General features: G+C 46.4%; 1 protein-coding gene across 2 annotated transcripts in view; it reads right to left on the reverse strand.

The window, feature by feature from the left end:
• The window catches only part of CSF3R (colony stimulating factor 3 receptor), a 245,400-nt gene that overhangs the window by 74,757 nt on the left and 158,382 nt on the right, over window positions 1–12,261 (reverse strand). For both annotated transcript variants that reach the window (XM_069622636.1, XM_069622635.1), the window contains exon 11: window positions 29–130. In XM_069622636.1, the coding sequence (XP_069478737.1) occupies window positions 29–130 (102 nt within the window). The remainder of the gene's footprint in view (window positions 1–28; window positions 131–12,261) is intronic.

Consider the following 12,261-nt stretch of genomic DNA (forward strand, 5'->3'; position numbering starts at 1 on the left):
GTAGTGGAAAGGTTCCCAAGCTCTGTACCTTTCTCTCTGGAGTAGGCTTCTGTCTGTACTGGTAAACCGACGGCATCCTTATACAGAGGGTACAGCGATATCCTATACAGTGTAAACGGCTCAATGTTCTCTGTGGAGGCAAGAGGAGAGATCCTGCATCAGCAACTGGGCACTGTCAGTGGTATCAGCAAATACTTCTGATTGGAAATACAAGTGCACTGCTTGTAGTTAGGGCAATCCACATTGCTGTCAAGTGAAAAAGCAGAAAGCTAAATCTGAGATCATATGTCATGGTGTTTACAGAGTGTGTGAAAAAGTCCTTTGCCTGACTCTGGGGATCACCAGGGAAGTGACTCAGGGGGCCTGGTCCCTCCCAGGAGCCAGTGGATGCTGGGCTCTGGGCAGGATGGGGAGCATCCAGATCCCCTGGTCACTCTCCCTTGGTCCCCATCGCTTGGCAGGGACAGACACAATAGCATCACCAAACACCCTTCCCCAGTGAGGAACCTCAATGCCACTCCACATGCACTTGCAAAACACCAGGATATGACTGGAAGACTCTAAGGTGGCTCATATGTCCACAAGTGTTTCTCCCATGAGGTCCGAGATGTTCGCAGACCTGTATCGGTATGAGGACCAATCCAGGTCTATATACCCCTCTACGAGGTCCATGGGCCAACTCTCTCACACACCTACAGACTCAACAAACAATCACAAACACTGTGGGGAATTGCACCCCCAAACTCCACTTACCTTCACAAAACACATCTGCAGACCTGTTTCTTCAATAGGCAGCACTCCCAGGCCCTTCACACAGGGGCTTAATATTGGTTTGGCCAAGTTCCCCTAGCCTAAACTGGGTATAGGTGGGGCTGGAAGCAACACGAAGTAATGGGGTCCTCTGGCTCACACACCACGCCGGAGCCAGCAAGTAAATTTCATGGCAAACGGACCCAGATGTAGTCCACTATGGCTCTCCTTTGCCAGAGCTTCGCCAGTACCGCCTCCCGGCCACCGGTACTAGGACCACTCTGATGGGTCCGAAACAAATTAAAAGGCACCCAAAATATAGTTCTTTGCTGCCACGGCCAGAGCATTGATGTTCGGACCGGTGTGCCTGGTCTGATTGTCACGTGCCAAGAAAATTAAACTTGCTCCGCTCTCTAAAGATGACACCAGTGCCGCTCAACCACTAGCTCCTGGAGGGCTGAGCTTGATCTGGTCTGCTCCGACACCACTAGCCCCACGGTGCCCGGACCGCTACTGCTACCTCTGCATCAATCAGCACTGCCAGGCACTGCAGCTCCCTCCATCCTGGCCTGGAGGAAACCTATTTCTCCAGCACCACCCTGCTACTGGAGTGCCTTGGACCTCCTGCAGTACCTTCTCCTGCACAGCCCGCTTGGGCCTCTCTGCTCCAGCACCAACCGGCTTGCTGGAGTGCCCTGGACCAATTCCTCTTGGGTCCAGGGAAAACTGGCACCCCTTGGATGGGATGTGGCTCTTGGAGGGCAGTGTCCTGACTTCTTGTCGTCCCCTCCGCAGCAGCTACAACATCCTCATTGCCAGTGAAGTAAAAGGGTTCTCTGGCTCACACACCATGCCGGAGTCAGCAGGTAAGTTTCAAGGTAAGTTTATTCCAAATGTCTTACATAGTACAGAGACACTGGAACATCACATCCAATTGACACTCCAAGAACTCTCATTGACACTCACACATTAGCATTCCACTATAACATAGGCACATTCCACACACCCTGCTGTCATGACATCACGACCCATAACTCACATTATGACAACAAACTAAACCCTTGCCCTCAACAATTGGGAACCACAGGTGCAGACCCACTGCAAGAGTCCCTCTCTTAGGAGGGCCGGATCTCACTATATAAACCAGTTAGCCCCATCCGTGGTTGTTGGAGCAGGTCGTAGTTGGAAGATTATATTTTGGTGAACAATACAGGGATGACTTTTGGAGACGAGAGGGGGAGAACGAGCCACGAGAACGATGAGTTTACAACCTCTGAAGAGGAGTGCGAGAGTCAGGAGAAGGTTGTGATAGGAGGAGGTAGTAAATGCAAGGAAGAGGTTGTAACCCCCAAAGGAGGTGGGGACAAAGACAGTAAACACTGTGAAGAATAAGGAGGCTGGTTGCCCCAAGGCAAGCTAGAAATGGTGAGGCAGCAAGTGAGGCAGCAAGGGATCTAGTCAGAGAGAGCAGAGCAGGAGTAGAAAGGCTCTTAGATGAATGGCGGTCCAGGGTTGCAACCTTGAAGGTTGGGAGGGGCCCTGGGAAGTAGAGAATTGTACTAGAGACTCCTGGCTTCCAGTCAAACCTCTGGAGAAACTCGATTTGTACCTTCAGTTGGTGGAAGTTACACCCTGGTAAATCACCCAGGGGAGCCAAATCAGACCTACAGGTTCATTATAAATCCTCTGGTATCCCACCGGTAATTCCCGTGGGATACTGGGGAACTTCCGTACCGTCGCTGCTGCCCGATATCCCAGTGTTACCAGGATATCACTAGTGGTGTAGGCGCAGGTAAATCCCCTTTCCCATGGAGTCCTTTAGGACACCATGGGATGGGGAGGCCACAATCACTGGCACCGGTAAAACCAGTAAAACCGGTGCCAGTGATTGTGGCAATTGTCTGCTGGTAGGGGCCTGAAGTACTGGCAGGACAGGCCTGCCAGTAAATCACAGCCCCTACCAGCAGACTTGAAGTTGCCGGTCCAGAAAGGTGCCAGTACACGTTGTTACCGGCACCTTATTTTCGGACCAGCAAACTCATATGAGCCTTTCCAGACTTGTTGAGGACTATTGGTGCTAGATAGCAGTCAGTAGAGCACCCACCCTCGTCCTCGGATGAAAGGAAGCTCACTCCAGAGTCTGATCATCCAGACACTTTTGCGTTTGTAATTCTGACTCTTGTGTTCATCCAAGTTCTGCCCCAAACAATGAAAGACTATGAACCATCCTTCCCGAGTCTCATCGTTTTTGCATCCCTTGCAGCCTCTGTGACGGGCTGAATCAGTTTTTTAAAATTAAAGAACATGCGTTATAATCATATACTGAACATACACCACAGTGAAACATATGAAACTGCTCTGGTTGTAACATGAAGCCGCTAAAGTTTTCATAAATGTTTATTTAGGTGTATAGTTTTAATACATGTTTATTTAGGGTTTAGGGTATTGGTCAAATGGTTAATTCTCTAATGATTTTTCCCATTTTTTTTTATCACCAGAAAATAAATGGTGGCTTGGGGGGTCAGGCAGTATTGGCTAGAGAGGGGCAGAGGGGTCTGTGGTAGGTGATCAGGGTTGCGAGGGTGCGCCCTTGCATTCTGTGGTAAAAAGAAAAATCAGTAGTGTGGATAACTCCCTGACAGGGAGATTCAATAGGCGCGCGCCATGCTGCGCATTAACAAGAGACAGAACCGGAGTGTGCTCTTCAACGTCCTCTTTATTCTTCCTCAAAATCTCAACTGGCTTACTCCACCCTCCCGTGTCACTTTCCTTCCCGCCTCCCTAATGCCCCGGATACAAAGTGTTAATGTGACACCCCCCTCAATTTAAACAGTTACCCGACAGGGGTGGCATGTAACAAGAACAGTGTCTGTTAGCCCATTTCTTCAATGAGCCAGTGAGGTTTGTTCCTGGCTCTCAGAGGCCGTGAGCCGAAACTTTCTGAAGAGCCTCTGGCCTCGCACCTTTCACCTGGATCTTCCAGGCCCGAAGCATCAGAGTCCTCTTGATCTCCTTGATAGGAATCATCAGACATGTAGTCGTCAGGTATTTCAATTCTTTCACTTAGTCTCTTGGATCCCGAGAGGGGAACCTTCTTGACGTGCAAAGAGTTGCAGGTGGTCTTTCTGTTGTCTCCTTGAGCTGTGATCATGGAGCCCTTCTTTTCCAAAATGATGAGGGGTTCCTCTTGAAAGGCTGCTGTGTGCTTGTGAGTCTGAGGATGTCTTACAGCTACTATGTCCCCCACTTCTAGGTGGGGATCTTGAGCTTTCCTGCAACCATCCACGTATGCTTTCATGCGATTCTTGGCGGCTTAATCTAGTTCCCTCAGTTCATCATCCTGTGTCTGTTGACCCTCCTGTGGAGTGGGCTGGGGCAGTCTGGTCCTGATGTCTCTCCCAAACATGACCTCTGCCGGGCTGTTCCCTGTGGAGCTGGTTGGCGTGCTCCTGTAGTCTCTTAGTAGCTGGTGGAGTACTTATTTGTATGGCTGCCCGTGGGCCAGGCCACTTGCAGTGCCCTCTTTAGGTTGGCCATAAAGAGTGCAATCATACCGTTGTGATCTTCACAAGATCACACCAGTGTGATCTTGTGATGATGGAACCCCATATATTCACTGAATTTCGCACACTCTTGTCCATTGAAAGGAGGCACTGTCTTCTTCACTTTCATAGGAATGCCGTAGTTCGCGAACATGCAATCCATCACCGGGATGATATGGTGGGCAGCTGTTGATGATACAATCTGGGCTTCCGGGTATATGGAATATTCATCCATGACGGCCAGCACGTATCTCCCCCCTTCGATAGGTCCAAAGAAATCAGCTGCAACAGCGTTGCAGGTGCCTTCTGGTAGCTCAGACATTTGTAATGGTTCTGGATGTCGGTTGGGCGTGATGAGGCAGCACATGGGGCATTGCTTCAGGAGTTCCTCCTTCATGGCATCTAGCTGCGGAAATCACACCTTTTGACGCAGCATGCGCTGAGCGGAACCCACTCCTCTATGTCCTTCATGGGCCAACTCTAGTACCTTCTGTCTTAGTGAAGCTGGAATTACCATTTTGTGACCCTTCTTCCACTGTTAGCTTCCTGAGGAGCTGACTTCTGATTCAGAAGGGGACTGCTCTACCAGGTAGTGCACGTGCCGTCTGGATCTGCGCTCTGGTCCCACCCGAGTGATGTATCTCCTCCTTTCTCGAAGTTCTCTCCTGTTTTTCTGTTCACTGGACTGGGGCTCCTTTGACTCTGGGTCCTTTGGTCTCTGTGGGGGATGCAACATCGCTCCCTATGCTTGTGACGTTGGAAGGAGGGGTCTGGGTTTGTATCTGGGAACAGACTCCCTACCTCTGTCTCGCCCCTTTTTCTCTGGTCAGTCGACATACTGACGTGAAGTGTCCTTCCTCCCCACATGTGGAGCATCGCTGGCCAATGGCAGGGCATGTTCCCTCGTGTGGATGTTCGTACCCACATCTGAAGCAAAAATGTTCATCCTGTCTCCTTTCCTGTTGTAGTCAGTGTACTGAGTCTATAGGCGTTGTGGTGTTGAAGCTTTCCACTTGCGAGTCCACCACCCTTTCTGCCCTTGCGCGCATCAGTATTTCATCCAAGGTGCGGGTCTTTTGTAGTAACTGTCATCTAAACGTCTGTGACTCAAAGCCTGCAATAATTTGGGAGCGCAAGGCCTCTGTATTGGAGTAGTTTGCAAAGTCACAGTGTTTCATTTTAATTCTCAGTCTCATGACATAAGCGTCCATGGTCTCACCCTTTGCCTGTTTTGTGCTGTGGAATATGTGGTGCTCATAGTTCACGTTGGTGTGTGAGGTGAAGTATACAGATAAAGCCCCTTTTGGATCTTGGATGGAGTCAAAGGATGTCACAGGCATCTCGTCTATAATTTCTTGTGCTGCTGGCCCCACTGACAGTTTGAGAAGACATGTTTGTCTTTCTTCCTCAATGGGCCCCGTGGCCCCCATGTATAAATCAAAATCTTTGATCCACCGGGCCCACCTCGGCCCCATATTGCTGGTGTCCGTCACATCAAAGGCTCCCGGCATCTGTACTGCCAAGGAATCTGGCATCCTATATGGAGCCTGTGCTTGAGGAGCATTTGGCCCCTGATCCTGCATGTCCTGGCCCCCTGATTGTCAACCTGTTCTGACACTTTCCTTTGCCACCTGGCAGCCTTTCACTATGTAGAGAACCCCGTGTATTCTTAAACATGGCCACCTGCAAGGCACGGGCACCGCAGTGTTGTCCTGGGGCTGCGTAGGGCCTCAAGGGAGTGAGCGTGCACACTGATGGGCGCCTATTGGCACGAGCACCATCTTGTAACTGCCATTCACGCTCCCCACTCACTGTGGTCTCTCCCGTAGCTGGTCCTCCTCGACCGCTTATGCATGTTGTAGGTGGGCGGGGCACCATCATCAGCGTTGCGGCCCGGGTCAGGCTGTGAAAGCCTTGCCTTTGCGGTCCGGTACTTTTGTGTGCCTGGCCCGCTTGGCAGGCCTCAGCCATGCGTCGCCCTGCAGCCGCTTCTTCCTCTCACACTCACAGGGTTCTCGCGCAGACAGCGTCCCTCATTAGGACTCCGGCGGAAAACCATGGTGCTATTAGCACCATGGTCGATGCCGGAGTCCGCCATGGCGGAATGGGGAATTACCACCCCATTCCAAGGTTGGCGGGGCGGTAATTCCCCATGCCACCATGGCCCTTCCCCATTCCCATTTTTGCCCCATAGGGCATAATGGGAATGGGGAAGGCGGTAAGTACAGTACCGTACTTACCTCGAGAGTCCCTTTGCGAGCCCCTACGTTAAGGTCGGGTCCCGCAAAGGGACCTCGTAGTAAGGCGTTAAGGGTTTAATGGCGCCGACACCTTTTACGGCACCGTTAACCCCTTAACGCCAGGGTCCTAATGAGGGCCAGTGTGTCCTCCTCGTAGCCAGTATGGAGATCTCCCTTGCGGGGAGATTCAATACGCGCTGGCCATGCTGCGCATTTACAAAAGAGACGGAGCCGTAGCGTGCTCTTCAACATCTTCTTTATTCTTCCTTAACATCTCACTGGCTTACCCACCATCCAGCGTCACTTCCCTTCCTGCCTCCTGCCTGCCTAATGCCCTGGAACCAAAGTGTCAACGTGACAAGTAGGAAAATCAGAAAGAAAGATAATTCGGCCAGTTAAATTTCGATTAAAACACATCAATTATTGTGCCATATGAAGATAGTTGTATAGCTTTAATGTGCTTCCACTTAAGACAGGTAAGGGACATCTGGTTTGGGAAGAAAGGTCATGTTTTTCCTCCCACAATGTGGTCAAGTGTTTGTGTCAGGACTCAAACTAAGTTTCCTGACATCATTGCCAGTTGCTCTCCTGGCAAAACAAACGACCAAGAAGATTCGTTTTTATAATACATTCTTATGGATGTGGATGCCGTTTTTAATTGTGGTAGACTCATGATAAATGTGAAAGTTTTAAATTGCAAAACTAAAAACACAACAAAAAAAAACGAACAGTATATTTTCCTGCAAGGGCTGGGACAGAGCCAGGCACGCATGCCTGGAGGTGCCCCAGCCATATCAGGCTTTCCATCTGGTCCAGTCATAATAGGTCTGATATAGTGAAGGTTAATCAGAAGTGGCCAGTGGAACACCTGAGAGCCCATCGGGTGCTTGGTATTAAGGCTGTCAAGAGCATGACGAGGGCTATATGTACAACTAATGCATTCATGAATAGAGCACATGAGACGGCCCCACTTCTGATAGCATGCAGCCTTGGTTTTATTATCTGTCCTTTTGTGATCCTGATGCTCAGTTTGTATGTGCAGCTGAGTCTCTCATTTGAACTGTCCAGCCATTGGCACTTATCCAGCAGCAGCCATTTAGCACGTGGAACGTATTGGGGGGGGGGGGGGGGGTACGCCCCAACGTGCCCACTACGTTGTTGATCGCAAAGCGCCCTTTTCTATATTTTGTGAATCAGGGGCAATTTGCAGCAACTGCAAGTTGGGCATTTTACCAGCAGAAAGTGCATTTGTGAATGGGGTCCCCTCTTGAGCAGGGTATTGCCTGGTCTGGAAAAAAATCCAGGGCTATGCTAATATCGGGTCTGTCGGGACTCGGGGTTACCTAGCCTTTTGGTTGTAGCCCCTGAGCTTTTGGCTGCAGACAAAAGACCCAGGGCTGCAGCCTCCACAACCCCTCCGAGCCTCGCCTCTGAGTTCTCCATTGATTCACAGAATGTACAGGCTCAATGACAGTGGACTTGTTATATTGCTATGGTGGGCGTGAGCGGTATGGTGGGGGGTGTAGACTGCTGGTGAAACCCGTGCAGTGGCAGCAGGTCAACTGTGGCCTTGCACTGGAGTGCCTTCAATCATGGCACCAAGCCTCAGAGTGATCTGCTTGTCAATGGGAGGACAGTGGACGGGGAGGGGGAGGAGTGTCCAAGTTAGTGGCACTACATATTTCTACCATTGCATTGCTTGATGGCATATTCAACTTTGATGGTATCGCAGTTTGCTAGCTGTGGCTGCGGCTGGGCAGGGACCTCAGCTGTGAGACAAGGTGGGATGAGAGTCCTTGAATATTTTGGCTGGGATGCATTTTCTTACGTAAGGTTTGAGGCATGTGGTGAGCTGGTCTTCCCACTATAGAGTAATGGTTGATTGACTGCTACGCAGTAGCAAGATTTGCACGTCGGGGAGACCCTTCCCTTTCAGGATTGGTGGAAGATTACATCCACAAAATAGCTTAGCGGGAAAACGCTGAGACCTGTTGTAACCCGTAGGTCATAGCTTCAAAGCAATGCAAGACTAGCTCACCCTCTCGTCAGGAACACATCAGTACCATCTATAATTAGACAGCTGAGTGCAGTGACTGAGTATAGTTGGAGGCAGTCTGATGAGTGCCCATCTATCTATCCTTTGAGCTCCATATAGTAGACACTGTCATTTCCGCCGTTGCTGTTGCTGTCTGTCATTGATATGTATAATCTGTGGAGCAGATCCACGAGTACCAATGCCACGGAGTCGAGACCTTGATGTAATTACAACCCCACTTAATCCTATGTCTATTCAATCAAGCTTGCAATGTTCAGAACAGTTCACTAAAGGAACTTGGTCAGAGACCAGCGGACAGAACAGGAACAGTAATAATGTCAATGGAGCGAATGACAAGGAACTTGGGGATTTGGACGTATTCGAGTCACTCAAGGAAATGACCGAAAACCAAGAGGCCGTGGCATCAGATAAAGTAAAACGTTGTATTACAGGAAAAGCCAAAACAACTTCCTGAAAATGGAGAATGGATAAATGAACTCCTCCTGGAACAAGCATGGAAGTAAGCAAGACTACAACATCCAATTATGTAAAGAGAAAGGTAGCTGTAGACTCTAACTTCATAAATGATCTAGGTTTTTTGGGATTTGGACTACTCCTAAACTACCTCAGACAACTGAAGGAGAGGGAGGAAGAACAATAGTAGGTCCTCCATTCCAGCCAATTGCCAGCAAATTCCCTCCTTCCTAACTGAGCATGACATGGAAGAAAACGACCAAAGGGAAGATTACTCTACTATGTTGTCTCGTTCTTCTCAAATCTCCAAACTACATCAAACATTGAAATATTTAAGATAGCCTGCAAGATTACCTCCAATTTATCTGTTTACCTCTACAATCAATCACTTCAAAATGGCAAGGCTAGTTTGCATGGCAATGGCAGGAGTAGTTGCCATGGCAAATGGGGATGCTAGTTGTCCCTTATATAAAAAATTTACTAAATATCTGTTTAATGAAGTGATGTATTGTCCTACCTATTTGCATGTTAGAAAGAGAACTATTTTATTGATATTAAGACAGATTAATTTCTCACACTGCCGCCCAGCTTTGTTATCTTCATACAGCCCACTCAGCTTGCACTGAGTGGTTGGTCTGCAATTACTTAAACAAGCACCCAAGATTAGAAAGAATAATAATGTTTTATAGTGGCACTGTAAATAATCAATTTTCCTTTTATCATGTTAACAAGTGTACAATGAATTTTATGATCTGTCAGGTTTTATGGAAGATTTTATTCTGCAACTAACAAATTAATGATGGTGCTGAGTTCCTTCGTTCATTTGTACGACATCGAAAGTATGGAGGTCAAAGCCCATACTCTAATTCTCAGAAAAATACAATTAAAACTAGAACATTTAGAAATCTTGATTCCGAAACCGACAACAACACCTAATGCACCTGAAATGGAAATAGTTACTGCTCTAGAAGCATCTCCCAGAGTGAATCCTGTGGACATAATATTATGAATCTTGCAAGATCCCAAAAAAAGGTAAAGAAGAAGAAAAAGGCAACCACCAAAAGTAGTGTTAAAGGTTCTGAGCAGCAGAAGAAAAAGTAACAAAAAAACTGAAACACAAGGGTGGAAACAGAAGGAACTCAAGAATATTTTTAAGAACTTTGCACCTAACGGAAGAAGAAGCAAAGAACGCTACTGTGGATTGTAAGGTGCTAAATATGCCGTCACATATTGGAACCTTTATGACCGAGCCAAACAATCAGGTTACTACCATGAAAAAGTTTCCGACCTCATCAAGAATAGCCTGTGTTACTAATCTCACACCGGATATAACCCTAAACCCAAGAGATATGCGCACCATTGAGACTTAAACAAGAGCTATGTAGAACAGTAGTAATTCACCAATAACCTCCCTCCTGTAACACCATGAGGACCCCAAAATAAGTGGCCTATTTTTGTACCTAGGAATATGGAATCAAATAAAAAGACAGAATCAAAAAAATGAAACAAATCAGCTACTCTTGGAGTTTGTCCAACAGGATGCCATCATTAGCCACTCCAACTTATCGAATTTATTTTTATGAAATCCTAGGCTAAGACCGATCACAATGAAAGATATTGACATGGCTGATGTCATTGATCTTAATAGAGCTGATATAGTGATATAACCTTCAAAGGTTGTTTTTGAAATGCTGTTGGCAGAAAGTCAGGTATTGAGACAAATTGGGTATGATTTATCACCTTTTTATGGTTCAAAGGTAAACACATATAACAAGAACTGGCCAAATAAAAAGTCTAATTCCAGCTCTGGCTAGATGGAAGTATTACAAGTTAGCTCTCAGGATGGCCCATGTTTGTCAAAATTAAGATTGTATAGGAGACCCAAATGAGATCCACACTCACGATTAACATCTATTGAACCCCTCACATTCTCTACGAGACAAGTTTCTTGAACAAATCAATTAGAAGTCACTGCAATAAATACTACGCTAACTGATATTATTGTAGCTCAAGACTTCAATCTGGCATGCTATCGAGGTTTTAAGGAAAACTTGCTACACGATAAGGCAAAAAATACTTGAATATACTAAAAATGTAAATAGCAATATATGGGTACACCTTTATGAAGATTGGGGTCTGCAAATGTTAAATGACAATTTTCAATGAGATATTCCTCAGAAGGACACATGGAAAAAGAGTAATCAGGCACTTGTATAGATTATGGGTTTGTGACGAATGCTTTATTTGCTAATTGCAAAGAAAATTCTACAAACTACACTTAGTGATCACAATATATTAATAGACAAACTCACTCTTAAGTGAAGCATCATGTTATAACAGAATTGTCACAATTGATTGTAAACAAAAGGAGTAATACTATCTTGTGGTGAACTCCAGTGATAAACATTTTAAATGGGAATATTAGGAGGGGGTTTAATATCTCTAATTTGGAAAGTAAATCACACGTGTTTGACTTGGAGGCTTTTTCTGTTTTTATCTATATGAAACCAATAAATCACTTATTAAAAATTAAAAATACATCCAGAGAAACCATACATTTGATGAAGCGATATTTGACGAAAAATGAATTATGGAAAAACCTACGATATATAAAATCTTTAAATATACCATGACAACAAATCTGGAAAGGCTATGTGTCTTTCGACAACGATACAACAACTGATGCAAATAACATAGACATACTCTCTTGAGAAGAAACAGTGAAGCCATTGCAAGGAAGGCATGGTATCAAATAGTGAAGACAGACACAAGTGATCACAGTTCGAGGATTTTTATTGAACTTCAGTAGGTTGGTAAAACACCTATCAAAACCTAAATCTATGGATAGGATCAAGCTACGACCATCAAATAATAATAACGCAGTCCTAGTGGAGTCTGTCAAAATAAAACGGCCTATACTAATAAAAATATTACGAATCCTTACTTCTAAATACAAAATGCTGTGGGTAACAATGTACGCAAAAGAAAAGTGTTCAAGAAATGATATGTCAGGATAGTTGAGCAGTTAGCTTCCCTTCCCCATGTTTTCAGCACGGGGCAAGTGGGCACACACTCTAGCTTCTTGGCCACGATGTAACAGTTCAACAAATAGGCATCAGGGCCTTCCGCCAAAGTCTCTCTCGCAATGACAGTCTCTTAATGCAGAGGGCCTGATCCAGCAAACAAAGCACCAATGTTTCTTTCCTTTGTCAAGGTTTCA

The sequence above is a fragment of the Ambystoma mexicanum genome, chromosome 11 (assembly GCF_040938575.1).
Source record: "Ambystoma mexicanum isolate Mex_15411 chromosome 11, UKY_AmexF1_1, whole genome shotgun sequence".
NCBI lineage: Eukaryota > Metazoa > Chordata > Amphibia > Caudata > Ambystomatidae > Ambystoma > Ambystoma mexicanum.